Source organism: Silene latifolia, chromosome 9 (genome assembly GCF_048544455.1).
Source record: "Silene latifolia isolate original U9 population chromosome 9, ASM4854445v1, whole genome shotgun sequence".
In the NCBI taxonomy this organism is placed as follows: Eukaryota; Viridiplantae; Streptophyta; class Magnoliopsida; order Caryophyllales; family Caryophyllaceae; genus Silene; species Silene latifolia.
In genome coordinates, this window is record NC_133534.1 from 10,730,648 (window position 1) to 10,746,705 (window position 16,058).

The following is a 16,058-nucleotide window of genomic DNA, read 5'->3' on the forward strand; positions in this document are numbered from 1 at the left end:
TAAGTAAATATTAGCCCATTAAATATACCATAACATCATGTGGTTAAGTGGTAAAGGCTTTGGTTTTTCATAATTTCGATTCACATTTTACGCATATTCCCTCTTTCACAAAATCTCATTGAAGACGACACATATCCGTCACTCCGGAGTGACGGATACCATTTCATCTCACAAATGACCCAAATAGAGGAGAGAGGGAAGCACATGGGGGTGCTCCCACCTTGTCCCCCCTATCCGTTTTGTGAGAGGAAATGGTATCCGTCACTCCGGAGTGACGGATATGTGCCGTCTTCAATGAGATTTTGTGAAAGAGCAGTTAGTCTTGTTGAACTGTCCCTCTTTTTTTTTTTGTTCTATTCTTAAATGCATTTGTGAAGTAACAATATTTCAAATTATTATGTTAGCGGTGTATGTGCAAAAATGGCGTGCCTCTTTTGCACAAAAAAGGACTTTGTCTTGGTGATTATTGGGAAATAGAATATTAGACGGAGTCATATGGTATGATATTGTGATAGGATTGGAAATATTAAGATAATGCCCCATCTGCCTCAATCATTTGTTTGTTTATCTTTTATATTTATTGGGAGGAATAATTTATTCAAATGGAAACAAATGATTGAAACTTAGGAATATATTACTCCGTATGCAAATGTGAGCGTGCAAATTTGAAATTTTTTCATTTATACAGAATATTTTATTTAGTAATGACAGACACAGAAGTGAAGAAAGTGGGGGATGGGCTTAGGAGGAGTGAGCAGTGAGTGCACGCGAAAAAGGAAAGTATCTTTCAATGAAAAGTTAATGCAATCGACCTGCAGTAAAACGCTTGTAAAGAAGCCGAAGACCAAACAGAAACACTCAAAGAAGATATGGTTGTCAGCAACAGTTATGCCAATAGTTTCTAAGGAGATGTCTAAGAGCCTTATTGGGGAGTGCACAGTTTCCGTGGAGATGGTTAAGAGCCTTTCCCGAGAGTCAACGAAGGAAGAAGGTGTTTTAAAGGGGATAGGGAATCAGCCACGTGAAGTTGATGTCGGGATTTCTTCGGTGAAGAGCGATCATTTGAAAGTTAGAGAGACTCTTCGAACATTTAACAATCACTATCTCCATTGCATCCAGGTATGGTATGGTATTATAACTCTTGATGTTGATATATTTACGGAGTTTAGATTTTATATTGCTTAATTGACAAACTTTGTTACTTCTTGGTGATGGTGACGATTGTAAGAGGAAGAGAAGAGATGCAAAAAAAGCGGACGAAGAAGTAAAAACGTGTTGTGCTTGTTTGAAGAATATGCAATCAAGTTATTTTTCCTAACATTTAGTTTTAATATAATAAACATTTGGAGTGATACTTACCTTATGATCTTTGGCCTGTATAATCATCTTTCTTTCCATATTAAAACTAAATATTTGAAAAAATAACCTGCATATTGTTCAAGCAAGCACAACACATTTTTCTCTTCTGCTGCTTTTTAGCATCTCTTCTCTTCCTCCTACAACCGCTACCATCACCAAGAATTAACAAAGCTTGTCAAGCAATATTGAATTTAAACTCCGTAAATATATTAACATCAACAATGCAATGGAGATAGTGATTGTTAAATGCTCAAAGAGTCTCCTTAACCTTCAAAGTGATCACTTTTCACGAAAAACTACGACATCAACTTCACGTGGCCGATTCCCTATCCCCATTAAACCACCTCCTTCTTCTATTGACTCCCGGAAAAGGCTCTTAACCATCTCCACGGAAACTGTGGACTCCCCAAGAAGGATCTTAGACATCTCCTTGGAAACTACTGGCATAACTACTGCAGACAACCCTGTCTTCTTTGAGTGTTTCTGTTTGGCCTTCAGCTTTATTCTTTACAAGCGTTTTAATGCAGGTTGACTACATTAACTTTTCATTGAAAGATACTTTGCTTTTTCGCGTACGCGCACTGCGCACTCCTTCTGAGCCCATCATCTACTTACTTCACTTCTGTGTCCGTCATTACTAAATAAAATACTGTATAAATGACAAAATTTCAAGTCTGTACGCTCACATTCACATACAAAGTATACTCCCTATGTTTCAATCATTTGTTTACTTTTGATTAAATTACTCCTCCCAATGAATGTAAAAGATAACCAAACAAATGATCGGATGGGGTTTTATCGTAATATTTCCAATCCTATCACGATATCATACCATATGACTCCATCTAAATTTCTATTTACTCCGTCATTACTTTTTTTTTTTGCTTGCGCGTGTTTCTTTACTACAATCAATGGTGGACCCACTTGGTAGCAAGGAGTACCGTTGCTACCCAAACTTAAAGAAATTGGTCAAGGGGATGAACTTTTACTATCCCAAATACTCCTGAATAAGAATAAGAAATATTTAAATATTAGCGCATTAAATATACCATAACGTATTCCATTTTAAGTTAAACCCTCCTATTTGTTTGTTGTTGTTTAACTCCAGATTTCTTACATTTTGTATTTTTTTGTGTTAAGACGCGCTACTCTAAGACTATTAGAGTAATGGCTCGGAACCAGGGGTAGAATTAAGGGTAGGCTTTTTAGGCTATCACCCGAGATGAAACTTAAAATATCATTAAGTGAACTAAACGTAACACTCGTAATCAATAGCTCAGATGATTTGTGTGCTAGCCTATCATATAGAAAAGCGGGATTCGACTTCCTTTGGCACTTTTTTCAATTTGATTTTTGTTGTCAGTCAACTTATTTTACCCAATTCTTAAAAGAAATAGAAAGTCATCCTTAATTTTAATGTCAAATCATTTACAAACTCCAATATTATTTATTTCTCATACAAAAATCTAATTTTATTGGACAATTTATCAAGTAATTCTTGAGTGTGTTATATTTTTATCATTATAAAGTAGTTGATTGATAAACAAAATCGTATACTACCGAAATAACAGTAACGCACCATTCTTTTTCTTAATATTTATTAAATTTGTCTCATTATACTATATTTTTTCACATTGATTATATATGTTTATTTAAAGTAAAATAGTAAATATATGTCTCGGAAAAAAGGTATGTTATGCTTTGATTTTTTTTTTTACCGATACAATTTATTAATTTAATAGTCTATCAATCTAGCCCTAGATACATTTCATACTAGCGTATGATTTTATACTCGGTTGTTCCATTCATCAAGATTCTTTACATATTATTTTTTTGTCATATTCAACAAATTCTTTACATTTTCTTTTTTGGGTAACATATATTTCTAAAGCTGTCGTTAAATTTGAGTTTCAGGATTTAGGAAATGGAGTAGCATCACTCATAGAGGATGCTGGATATGATGAGAAAGCGGAAGTTGAGTACGACCATGACGCAGTACTCTCAGGTCTAGCATAGTTCTTGCTAATCATATACTCTGATGTCAAAACTTCACCCTTTAGCTCTGCTTATAATTAATCTTGCAACAATTTTAACCCTTTAGGTTTTGCAACACTTCCAAAACTTCACCACATGATGTCAAAACCAAATGGGAATTACGCAGTGGTAGGATGTTTGATAATTGTACCAGGAAGTTTTTTACAAAAGTATGAAATCTATTTTTTTAGAAATTATGTGATATTAGTGGCGTTGTATAATTCACATACTCGGCACCTACTTGGGCTTCCCCCTCTTAGGAAAAAACCCTAAGAGGGCCGACCTTCATTTCATTCTTGATAATATTAAGTCTAAGTTAGCCACTTGGAAATCCCAATTCCTCTCTAGGGCTGGCAGGATCTGCCTTATTAAGTCTACCATAAATGCTATTCCTAGCCATGCTATGCAATGCATCCACCTCCCCTCCTCTATCCTGCGAGACATCGATAAGACTGCGAGGAACTTCCTCTGGTCTAGTCAGTCTGCAAATAAACTCCACCTTGCAAATTGGGATCTTGTCACTCTCCCCCTCACCCTTGGTGGCCTTGGAATTAAGGTCGCTGCTCCCCATAATGATGCCCTTTCTGCTAAACTCAGCTCGAACATCCTCCTTAATAACCATTCCAGTGCTGCCAAGGCCTTACATAGCAAATATTGCACTCCCTCCCGCCGATCCTTTTCCTACGGCTCCCACATTTGGAAAAATGTTGGGAGAGGATGGAACACTCTCAAAGACCACCTCTCTTGGTCCATTGGGGACGGATATTCTATTAGCCTTTGGGATGACCCCTGGCTCTGTTGTGGTCCCCTGATAAAGGTCATCCTTGGCCCCTTAAACCTCTCCTCCGCCTCGGCAAAATTGAACACCATCATCACCAATGGAGTTTGGGATCTTGATTCCCTGGACTTTGTCCTACCTGACCACATCACCACTAACATCCTCTCCATCCCCATCCCGTCTACACCAAGACCGGACACCCTTTCCACCTCCCTTGCCCCCAAGGGCAAATTTTTTATCAGCGAGACCTACCTTTCCCTGTGCCGCCCTACTCTCACCCACAACCCCTCCCCTCTCTCCTCTGACCTGAGCTGGCTCTGGGATCTCCCAACCCAACCTAGAATCAAAGTCTTCCTTTGGCTTGCGTGGTGGAACAAATTACCACATAAAGCTTCTCTCTTTGGGAGAAACATTTTGCCCAGTCCATCTTGCTCTTTGTGCCCCAACCCTTCTATTCCTGAAACCTCCCTCCATGCCCTTAGGGACTGCTGCTTTGCCTCTCATTGTTGGACCCTCCTTAATGTCCCTGACTCCTTTTTCACTTCCGACCTTCAACCTTGGCTTCTTGTTAACTGCACTTCTCGCTCCTCTACCTGGAATACCCTCTTCACCTTCCTTCTTTGGCGTCTTTGGCTTAGACGTTGTGATCTAACCTTCTCCACACCTAACACTCTCCCCCCTTCCTCCTTTTGTGCTTCCGTCACCTCCCAGACCTCTGCCTGGATCCGTGCCTCTGATCACACCCGCACTGCCCCCCTTGTGATTACCACCCCCCATGATGCCTTTAGCTACCCTTTGAGCTGGGCCCCTCTGCCGACTGGTTGGCTTAAGGCCAACGTTGATGCGGCCTTTTCCCCCTCCTCTTCCTTTGCTAGCCTGGGGTGTGTTATTAGAGATTGTTCTGGTTCCTGGGTGTTAGGTTGGTCCACCCGCCTCCTTGCCCCTAACCCTTTCCTTAGTGAGGTCCTCGCCATCCGTGATGGGATCCTTCTCTCTAGAGTCCATGTGAATAATGTTCTGATTGCTTCTGATTGTCTTGATGCGGTGACCTCTATTTTACGCCCCTCCGCCCCTTGTGGACCGTGTACTAACGTTATTCTTGAGTGTAGGGACCTCTTGTAGGACTCCCCCCATTTGAAGCTTGTAATTGAGAAAAGGACGACCAACCGTGTTACAGATGCCATTGCCCACCATTCCATTTGTGACACCAGTCCTTCGTTAGGCTGCTTTGAGTGGGATTACCCCCCTCCCTTTGTTGTTGAACTTTGTACTTCAGACTCTGTTTTGGCTAGTGAGCCACTCTCCCCCGACCCGCCCCCGTGATGTAATCTAAACTCTTTTTCTTTTAATTAAAGTTGTTCCCTTCGTCCAAAAAAAAAAAAAATTCACATACTCACTATATCTGCATCATTTGTTTTCCTTTTGTTTTTAATGAAGGCACATTCCCCGAGTTGGTTGGAAGAGAGAAGTTCTCGTGTTGAAGCCCCCCTTCCATTGCCAACAGAAGGCCGGTCTTTAGCTTGGAAAGGTGCGAGGACAAATTATGTATTGTCGAAGAAGCGTGCTTCTTTTACTGGAGCTCTTGCCAAGGCCGTACGCCATCTACGATACCTGTTGTAATTACATTTTAAGACATTTTTTAATCCTGTTACAATTTATCTTATTCCGGAGTTACATGTAATTCAATAAGGTCTTTTCATGTTGAAAAAGCTTCAACTAGATTTAAATCCCATTAAAATCGTGACTTTCTAGTGCAAAAGAATCAAAATTTAAGTACTACTCTATAAATTTCGTTTGTATCATTGTAAGAGTCGTAAAGCACATGCAACCTCACCCTAGAGGTTAGCGTTGGAAACCCAATGACAACAAACTATGCTTAAGACCATCCACAAAGGATATATGTACTGTAAATATTACTTCCTTCGTTCGATTTGATTTCATACGTTCTATTAAAATACACTTTTCAATTCAACAAACGTATAGAATCAAACCGAACAGGTGAAGTAGTTTCATGATTTTTGAAAGTATAACTTTATGTAAATTAGGAAGGCGTAAAAAAATCACAATACGTGCCATTGTTCATTTACTAGTGCAGAAATGAAGAAATATTTTGGTCACTATCTAATTGTCTATGTAATTAAACTAGAGTGCATTAGGTGAATTAGCAAAGGTACTTAGCAACTCTCTATTTTTTAATATTAAAACTTAAAAGGCGGGGTTCTACTCTTAGTATTCTCAAATAATGGTTCATGCGGTATTTCTGATGTTTGCTACTTTGTACGAAATACTCATATTTTCGAACCCATAAAGTTACTCTTAGTATTCTCAAATAATGGTTCATGCGGTATTTATGATGTTTGTTACTTTGTACAAAATTTTCGAACCCATAAAGTTTAAGTGACCATAACTCTTACTTCCAAATTCAGAAAACGAGTTATGGTGACTTGTAGTTTTTTTGTCCGAAAAATGGGTATTTCGTGCAAAATGACAAACCTAAAATGTACCACGTGAATTTTCCGTAAAATCAAAAAATAAATGGAATTAAGCAATTTTTTTTGGTGAACATGGAATTAAGCAAATGATGACTGACAAACAATTTTGATTTTTCATATTCATTAGGCCAAACTAAAGATTACACATAATCACTATTTTGATTACACATATCAAAAAAAGGCAATGAATGATCTTGACGATCCGAAGGATAATAATCCTATTCTTAAGTTATTATACTAGTGCTAAACTACCAAAAAAAACGATAGATTACACATGATCACATTGTATTTGCCTTTCAAAGAAGATTTACGTGATTTTTCATATTCATTACGCAAATTTTAATAAAAAATGGCAATGATCTTGAGAATCAGAAAGATTATTCATATTTTAAACATGATTTGTATCATTAATTAAAACGTTATTTTAAAATGCACTTTAGTTTACAAGAAAACAATATAAATAGACCCTCAAAATTTACAAAGTTTCAACCAACAACTAAGAATTATATTCAATCTAATAAAACAATTATAACCAATATGTTTTTCCCGATCATAATCGCTCTTGTTCTTTTCACTTCTTCTTATGCCAATCAAATAGAATTTGATTATTGTGTGGCCGACCCAACCCTTCCTCACGGACCGTCGGGTTACTCTTGTAAAGACCCGACAAAGGTCACAACCGACGATTTCTCATACTCGGGGCTCCGAACACCCGCAAACACCTCCAACATTTTCAAATTCGGTGTCTCGTACGCCTTGGTGGATCAATTCCCGGCCTTAAATGGTTTGGGCCTATCCATGGTCCGAGCCGACATTGATGTAGGAGGGGCTGGACCTATTCACGCCCACAGAGTCGCAGAACTTGCTATAGTGACCGAGGGTACCATTATTGCTGGCTTTATTGACACGAATAACAAGCCCTTTTATAAGACAATGGAAAAGGGTGACTTATTTGTCGTCCCACCAGCACTCGCGCATTTTCAGGTGAATGTTGGAAAAACTCCCGCAGTTGTTTATGCTGCTTTTGCTAGTCCCAATCCCGGAGTTCAAGCCGTTGACCTTGCTCTTTTTAAAAACGATTTGCCTACTGAAATTATTCAGAAGGTTACTCTTTTGGATTTCGCTCAAATTAAGAAGCTTAAGAACGCTTTTGGTGGTACTAATTAGGTAGTGAATCAAAATTTGTGCTTCAGATAAAAATTCATGTATGATTCTAATTTTATATAATAATTGAGACTTCGATTTTTCCCAATTTATTTTATGTTAGCAAAGTATTTATATTACTCAAACAAAATATTTCTAACATAAGTAATAAGTTCCTTCCTTTAAACGATGACTAACTAAACTAGCAAGGACTATCTAAATTAGCTTGTTAAGGTTGCACCATTGCAGGCAACTTACAAAACTTGAAATGAGTGCGTACACTTATTTAAAACCGTATATTTCTTATTTCTTATAATCGTCTCAACATGTTTAACTGCTTGAGCAATTTTCTTATCGTGTTCTCTATGAATCTCATAGATTGGGCTAGGGTTAAGAATATCAAATAAATCATAGGACTCCAACTATCAGTTTAATCATTTAATCGAGTCGATTTTTTTAATAGATTGTTGCGAAGTGAGCGAGTAAAGTACAATGAGACCTAAAATATGTAGTTATATAGCTTTAAGGACCTAACAAATAAAAATGAATCTTTGAGGACCTCCATTGGAATGTGTGTTAAAGTTAACGTACTACCGTCAAGTTTCATTTACGTAAATATGTTACTATTATTTACTTTTAAATCACAAATTATTATTTAAGATAGATGTATTTGTCTCAAATTTAAAACGCGATAGATTTATTCGTCTCAAACTTAAAACGCGTCAAATAATAAGAATAAGGTAAAAGTATAAATGCGTAGTTAAAAGCAAAAAAAAAAAAAAATTGTCTTATATGCACGAATGAGTTAAGATTTCACCCGTATTAATATTAAAACGCATACGTCCATCTTATAGGCGATTGACTACTTTTAAATTGGCTCTCTCATTTTATTTTATGAATATCACATTTATTTTATGAATATAGTAATAATTATATTATGGTAGAAAAGAAAAATATTAAAAAATTGTTCCCTTGCTCCAGCCTAATAAAAATCCAAGGGTTTAAGCATTTCTTCCTTTAAGCAAAAACAAACCCTAATAAAAACCCTAATATCTCTTACTTGTTCCCTTGCTTCGGCCTAGTTGATCGACAATCATTTCTCATCTACCATATTCCATTGAAGCATCAAATCCGTAAGACAATCCTGTTAATTTCTCTTTGTTTTTTTCTTCACTATGAATTCATACACCGCGCGGATCATGACCTGTGGAAGAAATAAATATGCTAATTAATACAACGGCAACATTACCCCGCAGTGCCTCAATGCTCCCGCAATTACAAATTAAAATTAATAATAATCTTGTTTTGTTTGATCAAGTGGCAGAAACACAACACTAAGTTGAACACAAGATGTGCCAGGTATTTATGAAAATATATTTCCATATATTTCATCAATGATTGGCTCTTATTTCTCTGTTTGTATATGGCTTAGATCAATGATCGATATTCGCAATAATTAAGTCCCGTTTATGATATTAATTGTACGTGTTCCGTGGGGTTTTCGACAGAATTCTGATGATGAAGAAACTCTTGCTGGTTTGTATGAAGAATGCGCTTCCACTGCCGGTATGTATTATCTTTATTGTTATCATCAGGGGGTGAATGGGTGATAATGAACCGAGGACGAGCTTAACCTTGTTCATTAATACTTTTCAAATTTTTTGCAGCTACGCTGGTTGGTTGGATCACGGTTGGAAATCTCCAATTCACCAAATTATTATACTTCGTACACCGGTATGTTATTTTTTTTTTGGCAGATCCACTTTGTAGCAAGGGGTGGCGGCCGCAACCCCAAATTTAAAGAAATTGGTTTAGGGGACGAACTTTTGCTACCCCAAATACTCCTGAATAGGAGATAAGTAAATATTAGCCCATTAAATATACCATAACATCATGTGGTTAAGTGGTAAAGGCTTTGGTTTTTCATAATTTCGATTCACATTTTACGCATATTCCCTCTTTTTTTTTTGTTCTATTCTTAAATGCATTTGTGAAGTAACAATATTTCAAATTATTATGTTAGCGGTGTATGTGCAAAAATGGCGTGCCTCTTTTGCACAAAAAGGGACTTTGTCTTGGTGATTATTGGGAAATAGAATATTAGACGGAGTCATATGGTATGATATCGTGATAGGATTGGAAATATTAAGATAATACCCAATCTGCCTCAGTTTATCTTTTACATTTATTGGGAGGAATAATTTATTCAAATGGAAATAAATGATTGAAACTTCGGAATATATTACTCCGTATGCGAATGTGAGCGTGCAAATTTGAAATTTTTTCATTTATACAGAATATTTTATTTAGTAATGACAGACACAGAAGTGAAGAAAGTGGAGGATGGGCTTAGGAGGAGTGAGCAGTGAGTGCACGCGAAAAAGGAAAGTATCTTTCAATGAAAAGTTAATGCAGTTAACCTGCATTAAAACGCTTGTAAAGAAGCTGAAGGCCAAACAAAAACACTCAAAGAAGACAGGGTTGTCTGCAGTAGTTATGCCAGTAGTTTCCAAGGAGATGTCTAAGATCCTTATTGGGGAGTCCACCGTTTCCGTGGAGATGGTTAAGAGTCTTTCCCGAGAGTCAATGAAGGAAGAAGGTGTTTTAATGGGATAGGGAATCAGCCACGTGAAGTTGATGTTGGGATTTCTTCGGTGAAGAGTGATCATTTGAAAGTTAAAGAGATTCTTCGAGCATTTAACAATCACTATCTCCATTGCATCTAGATATGGTATGGTATTATAACTCTTGATGTTGATATATTTACGGGGTTTAGTATCCATATTGCTTAATTGACAAACTTTGTTACTTCTTGGTGATGGTGACGATTGTAAGAGGGAGAGAAGAGATGAAAAAAAGCGGACGAATACGAAAAAAGGTGTTGTGCTTTTTGAAGAATATGCAATCAAGTTATTTTTCCTAACATTTAGTTTTAATATGGTAAAGATTTGTAGCGATACTTACCTTATGATATCTGGCCTGTATAATCATCTTTCTTTCCATATTAAAACTAAATATTAGAAAAAATAACTTGCATATTCTTTAAGCAAGCACAACACATTTTTCTCTTTCTGCCGCTTTTTAGCATCTCTTCTCTTCCTCCTACAACCGCCACCGGCCATCACCAAGAATTAACAAAATTTGTCAAGCAATATTGAATTTAAACTCAGTAAATATATTAACATCAACAATGCAATGCAGATAGTGATTGTTAAATGCTCAAAGAGTCTCCTTAACCTTCAAAGTGATCGCTCTTCACGGAGAAACCACGACATCAACTTCATGTGGCTGATTCTCTATCCCCATTAAACCACCTCCTTCTTCCGTTGACTCCCGGAAAAGGCTCTTAATCATCTCCACGGAAACTGTGGACTACCCAAGAAGGATCTTAGACATCTCCTTGGAAACTACTGGCATAACTACTGCAGACAACCCTGTCTTCTTTGAGTGTTTCTGTTTGGCCTTCAGCTTCTTTACAAGCGTTTTAATGTAGGTTAACTGCATTAACTTTTCATTGAAAGATACTTTGCTTTTTCGCGTACGCTCACTGCTCACTTCTTCTGAGCCCATCATCTACTTACTTCACTTCTGTGTCCGTCATTACTAAATAAAATATTGTATAAATGACAATTTCAAGTCTGCACGCTCACATTCGCATACGAAGTATACTCCCTATGTTTCAATCATTTGTTTACATTTGATTAAATTACTCCTCCCAATGAATATAAAAGATAAACAAACAAATGATCGGATGGGGTTTTATCGTAATATTTTCAATCCTATCACGATATCATACCATATGACTCCATCTAAATTTCTATTTACTCCCTCATTACTTTTTTTGCTACAATCAGAGGTGGACCCACTTGGTAGCAAGGAGTACAGTTGCTACCCCAAACTTAAAGAAATTGGTCAAGGTGACGAACTTTTACTATCCCAAATACTCCTGGATAAGAGATATTTAAATATTAGCGCATTAAATATACCATAACGTATTCCATTTAAAGTTAAACCCTCCTATTTGTTTGTTGTTGTTTAACTCCAGACATTTTGTATTTTTTTGTGTTAAGACGCGCTACTCTAAGACTATTAGAGTAATGGCCCGAGATGAAACTTAAAATATCATTAAGTGAACTAACGTGACACTAGTAATCAATAGCTCAGATGATTTGTGTGCAGCCTATCATATAGAAAAGCGGGATTCGACTTCCACCTTTGGCACTTTTTTCAATTTGATTTTTGTTGTCAGTCAACTTATTTTACCCAATTCTTAAAAGAAATAGAAAGCCATCCCTAATTTTAATGTCAAATCATTTACAAACTCCAATATTATTTATTTCTCATACAAAAATTCATTTTTATTGGACAATTTATTAAGTAATTCTTGAGTGTGTTATATTTTTATCATTAGTTGATTGATAAAAAAAATCGTATACTGCCGAAATAAAAGTAACGCACTATTCTTTTTCTTAATATTTAGGGGCTTGCTAAATCCCGCACACCAATTTACTTACTCCCGCACATTTTTCCCCGTTATTCCGTATATACCCCTCTCATTTCTCACCCCACCAAGAGAGAAACAAGAGAGAGAAATAAGAAAGAATTATTAAACCCAACTCAAATCCCAACGTTGACAACCCCGTCTCCTCTTCCCCAGCATCGTCTCTGGTCCCCTCCCCCGTCCCACCGTGGTCACCGGCAACGACCACTGCAAGCGGTTAATAAGAAATTAAGAACACCGTCATTCATTGTATGACAAACTCTCAGCATTTCAAAACCTCATCATATGATGGAGATGAAGACAATTTGTTCAATCTAATTTAAAATCATTGACGGCGGGGAGTATGAAATAGCAAAAATTTGAAGACCTATAAAATCAACGAAAAAATTAATTAATTACTGATTAATAATGCTACCATATTAAAACGAAATACAGATCAAATTCAATTGACGGCGGGGAACGATTAAGATGAAGAACGGTGTGGGAGAGTGATGGAGATGAAGACAATTTGTTCAAGTATACGATTGAGGCATCAAATTTGGGTTTGAGTTAGATTTAATTTTTTATTTTTGGTGTGTGGAATGAGAGGGGCAAATTCGGAAAAATCGGTAATTTTGTGTGGGATTGAGTAAATTAGTGTGTAGGAATTAGCAACAACAACAACAACAACAACATCAGAGCCTTAATCCCAAAATGATTTGGGGTCGGCTGACATGAATCATCCTTTCGAACCGTCCATGGGTGAACGCACGCCTCAAAATGCGAATAAAAAGGGAAGATGAAAAACAAAAAGGGAGAACGAAAATGTAATGTAAAGTCAAGGTGAACTAAGGGGTTTTAAAATCGAATTCCGTCTTTCTTTTATAAAAACTTAAAATTTAAATGGAGAGAAAAGATTAAAACGATTTTTAAAAACCGAAATAGAGTTAAGGATCCGGAATGAACCAGGTAAAATCTATAAGAAAGTGGTTGTTGAAAAAGTGTGTAATAAAGGAGAGAAAAATAAATAAATTAATTTCTTTAAATCAAATAAATAAAAAAACACTAAGTCTGTCAAAAAAATATCAAATACTAAAAATCCACATGTATCATTTCCCTCCATTGTGCCCTCTCTGTCACCATACTCTCCTCAAGCCCCAGAAGTCTCATATCGTGCTCTATCACTCTCAACCATGTCTGTCTCGGTCTTCCTCTGCCTCTAGGGACCTTTTTTGTTCTCCAAGTCTCCGGCCTCCTCCTAATCGGTGCGTCCATAGGTCTCCTTCTCACATGGCCAAACCATCTTAGTCGGTTTTCCATCATCTTGTCTTCTATTGGCGCCACTTTTACCTTTTCCCTAATCACCTCATTCCTTAACCGATCTTTCCTTGTATGTCCGCACATCCACCTCAACATGCGCATCTCCGCCACACTCATCTTTTGAATGTGACAATGTTTCACGGCCCAACACTCGGAGTCGTAAAGTAGGGCAGGCCTAATTGTCGTGCGATAAAATTTTCCCTTTAATCTTTGGGGCATATCTTTATCGCATAGAAACCCTGAAGCACTCTTCCATTTCAACCATCCCGCTTTAATTCTGTGAGCCACATCTCCGTCTAACTCCCCATCTTTTTGAATAATAGATCCAAGATATCTGAAGAAATCCGAACCCTCAACAACATTCCCATCGAAAATAATACTCCCCGCCTCTGCCGATCTCAACCCCGCCACCTTAGTGAACTGACACCTCAAATACTCGGTCTTACTCCCGCTCGGCTGAACCCACGAGTCTCTAAAGTCCGCCTCCACAATTCCAACTTTCTCTCCACCCCCTCTTTTGTCTCAACAATCAACACAATATCATCAGCAAACATCATACACCAAGGGATGTCGTCCTGAATATCCCTTGTCAACTCATCCATAACTATAGCAAAGAGAAAAGGACTAAGTGCGGAACCTTGATGCACCCCAATGGTAATAGGAAATTCTTCCGTTCTCCCAACATTAGTGCGAACACTTGCACTAACCCCCTCATACATGTCCTTTATGAGGTCAATATATTTTCGCGACACACCCTTTCTCGCCAAAGCCCACCAAAGTACTTCTCTTGGTACCCTATCATATGCCTTTTCCAAGTCAATAAAAACCATATGCAAATCCTTCTTCTTGTCCCGATGGTATTCCATCAACTGTCTCATGATAAAAATCGCATCCATAGTCGATCTCCCGGGCATAAATCCAAATTGGTTTTCCGAGATGTCTACATATCTCCTAAGTCTTTGCTCGATTACCCGCTCCCACAACTTCATTGTATGACTCATAAGTTTAATTCCCCGATAATTGGAACACTCTTGGACATCACCTTTGTTCTTGTACAAAGGGACTAGAGTGCTTTTCCTCCAAGCCGATGCCATCTTGTTGCTCCTCCAAATCTTGTTGAAGAGCATGGTTACCCATTCAATCCCTTTCTCCCCGAAGCACCTCCAGACTTCTATGGGTATACCATTGATGAATGAACATTCGGCCCCTTTTTACCCTTCCTTTTGCTAATCTTTTGGACTACTTAGACACGATCTTAGGCCTTTTTCTTGCATTTTGCTCCATATTCCCGCTACTATCGATTCCGGTGCTCTATTGTAGGTAATTGAGCTAGCTTGAGGAAATTTGGGAAGAAACAAGGCACAAGAGGAAGAAAGCAAGGAAGAAAGAGGAGGAAAAGACGAAGAGCGACCCTGAGCCGGGTAGCCGGCCGCCGGCCGACCGGCGGGCTGTCATATTGCCAATTTCGAGCTTCAAATTTGGGATTCCTCGGCGCCGGATGGGCAGCCGGCCGCCGGTCGACCGGCTGGCGGTCACTGCTACGCGTGTTTTGTATTAATTTCCCCTTTTTGTAACTTAAGTAGGAGGACACTATAAATACCCCCAAAAATTCGGTGTTTTGACACACAACCCTAGATCTGAGTTATTTCCCTTTCCAAGTTTCAAACTTTGCTAATTATTTCACTAATCTTTCCCTAATCTTTCCTTAATTAGTCTAGTTCTTCAATTAATTAGTAATTGGAGTTGGGTTGTAAGAAGAATTGAAGGTTCCTCCTTCTTTAATTTCCTATCCTAATTCCTTTCTTGCTATTTGATTGGTATTATTTCTCTCCTATTTCCATTTGTTTACATTTTGTTCTTCCTTCAAGTTTTTGATTGTTCATGTTAAAATTGTTGTTGTTGTTTGTTTGTTGTTCCTATTTTCATCATTGTTCATCTTTGTATTGTTCATCTTTCCTTTGTTTCTCTTTCATTTGTTCATCCTTGGGTAGTTGTCCTCAAAGACTTAATCTTTGAGTTGATTTGGTTAAAGATTGTGTCTTTTGGTTTAATCAACCTTGTTATTAGATTAAATCATCTTTCCTTAAACCTATTGTTAGATTGTTGCATGTTTAGTAGTAAGATTCATCTTCTCACCATGTTTGTGACCAAAGTTTCCATCTTTATTGTTCATTTTGCAATTAGGACCATGATTAGTGAGTAGTCTCCTTCTAGGACTCGGTTTGACCCGATATGGGTAGTTTCACTAACTAATTGTCACTAAGGCTAATTTGTGGGGAAAATTGGTGAGGGTAGTTTAGAGGATTTTTCATGCTTAAGGTTTGGTTTCCGGGTAGTGTCGACTTTTGACCCTTGACCACCAACGAGAGTTGGTTAGGTTGTTAGTTGGGTATTTGGGAACCCGTCCTTGTCACCAACTAAGGTTGAGACCGAAAGGGAGAACCGAGGAAGG

The 16,058-nt window shown here is 37.7% G+C and overlaps 1 protein-coding gene across 1 annotated transcript; it reads left to right on the plus strand.

The window, feature by feature from the left end:
* Positions 1–7,200: 7,200 nt before the first annotated feature.
* LOC141600581 (auxin-binding protein ABP19a-like) lies at positions 7,201–7,915 on the plus strand. Its single transcript, XM_074420823.1, has one exon. It carries the CDS (start codon positions 7,201–7,203, stop codon positions 7,828–7,830), a length of 630 nt encoding a protein of 209 aa, XP_074276924.1. The 3' UTR covers positions 7,831–7,915.
* The last annotated feature ends 8,143 nt before the right edge of the window (positions 7,916–16,058 follow it).

What these genes read in the sequence shown, in the direction of transcription:
- LOC141600581 (XM_074420823.1), top strand. Translation starts at nt 7,201, where the DNA reads ATGTTTTTCCCGATCATAATCGCTCTTGTTCTTTTCACTTCTTCTTAT.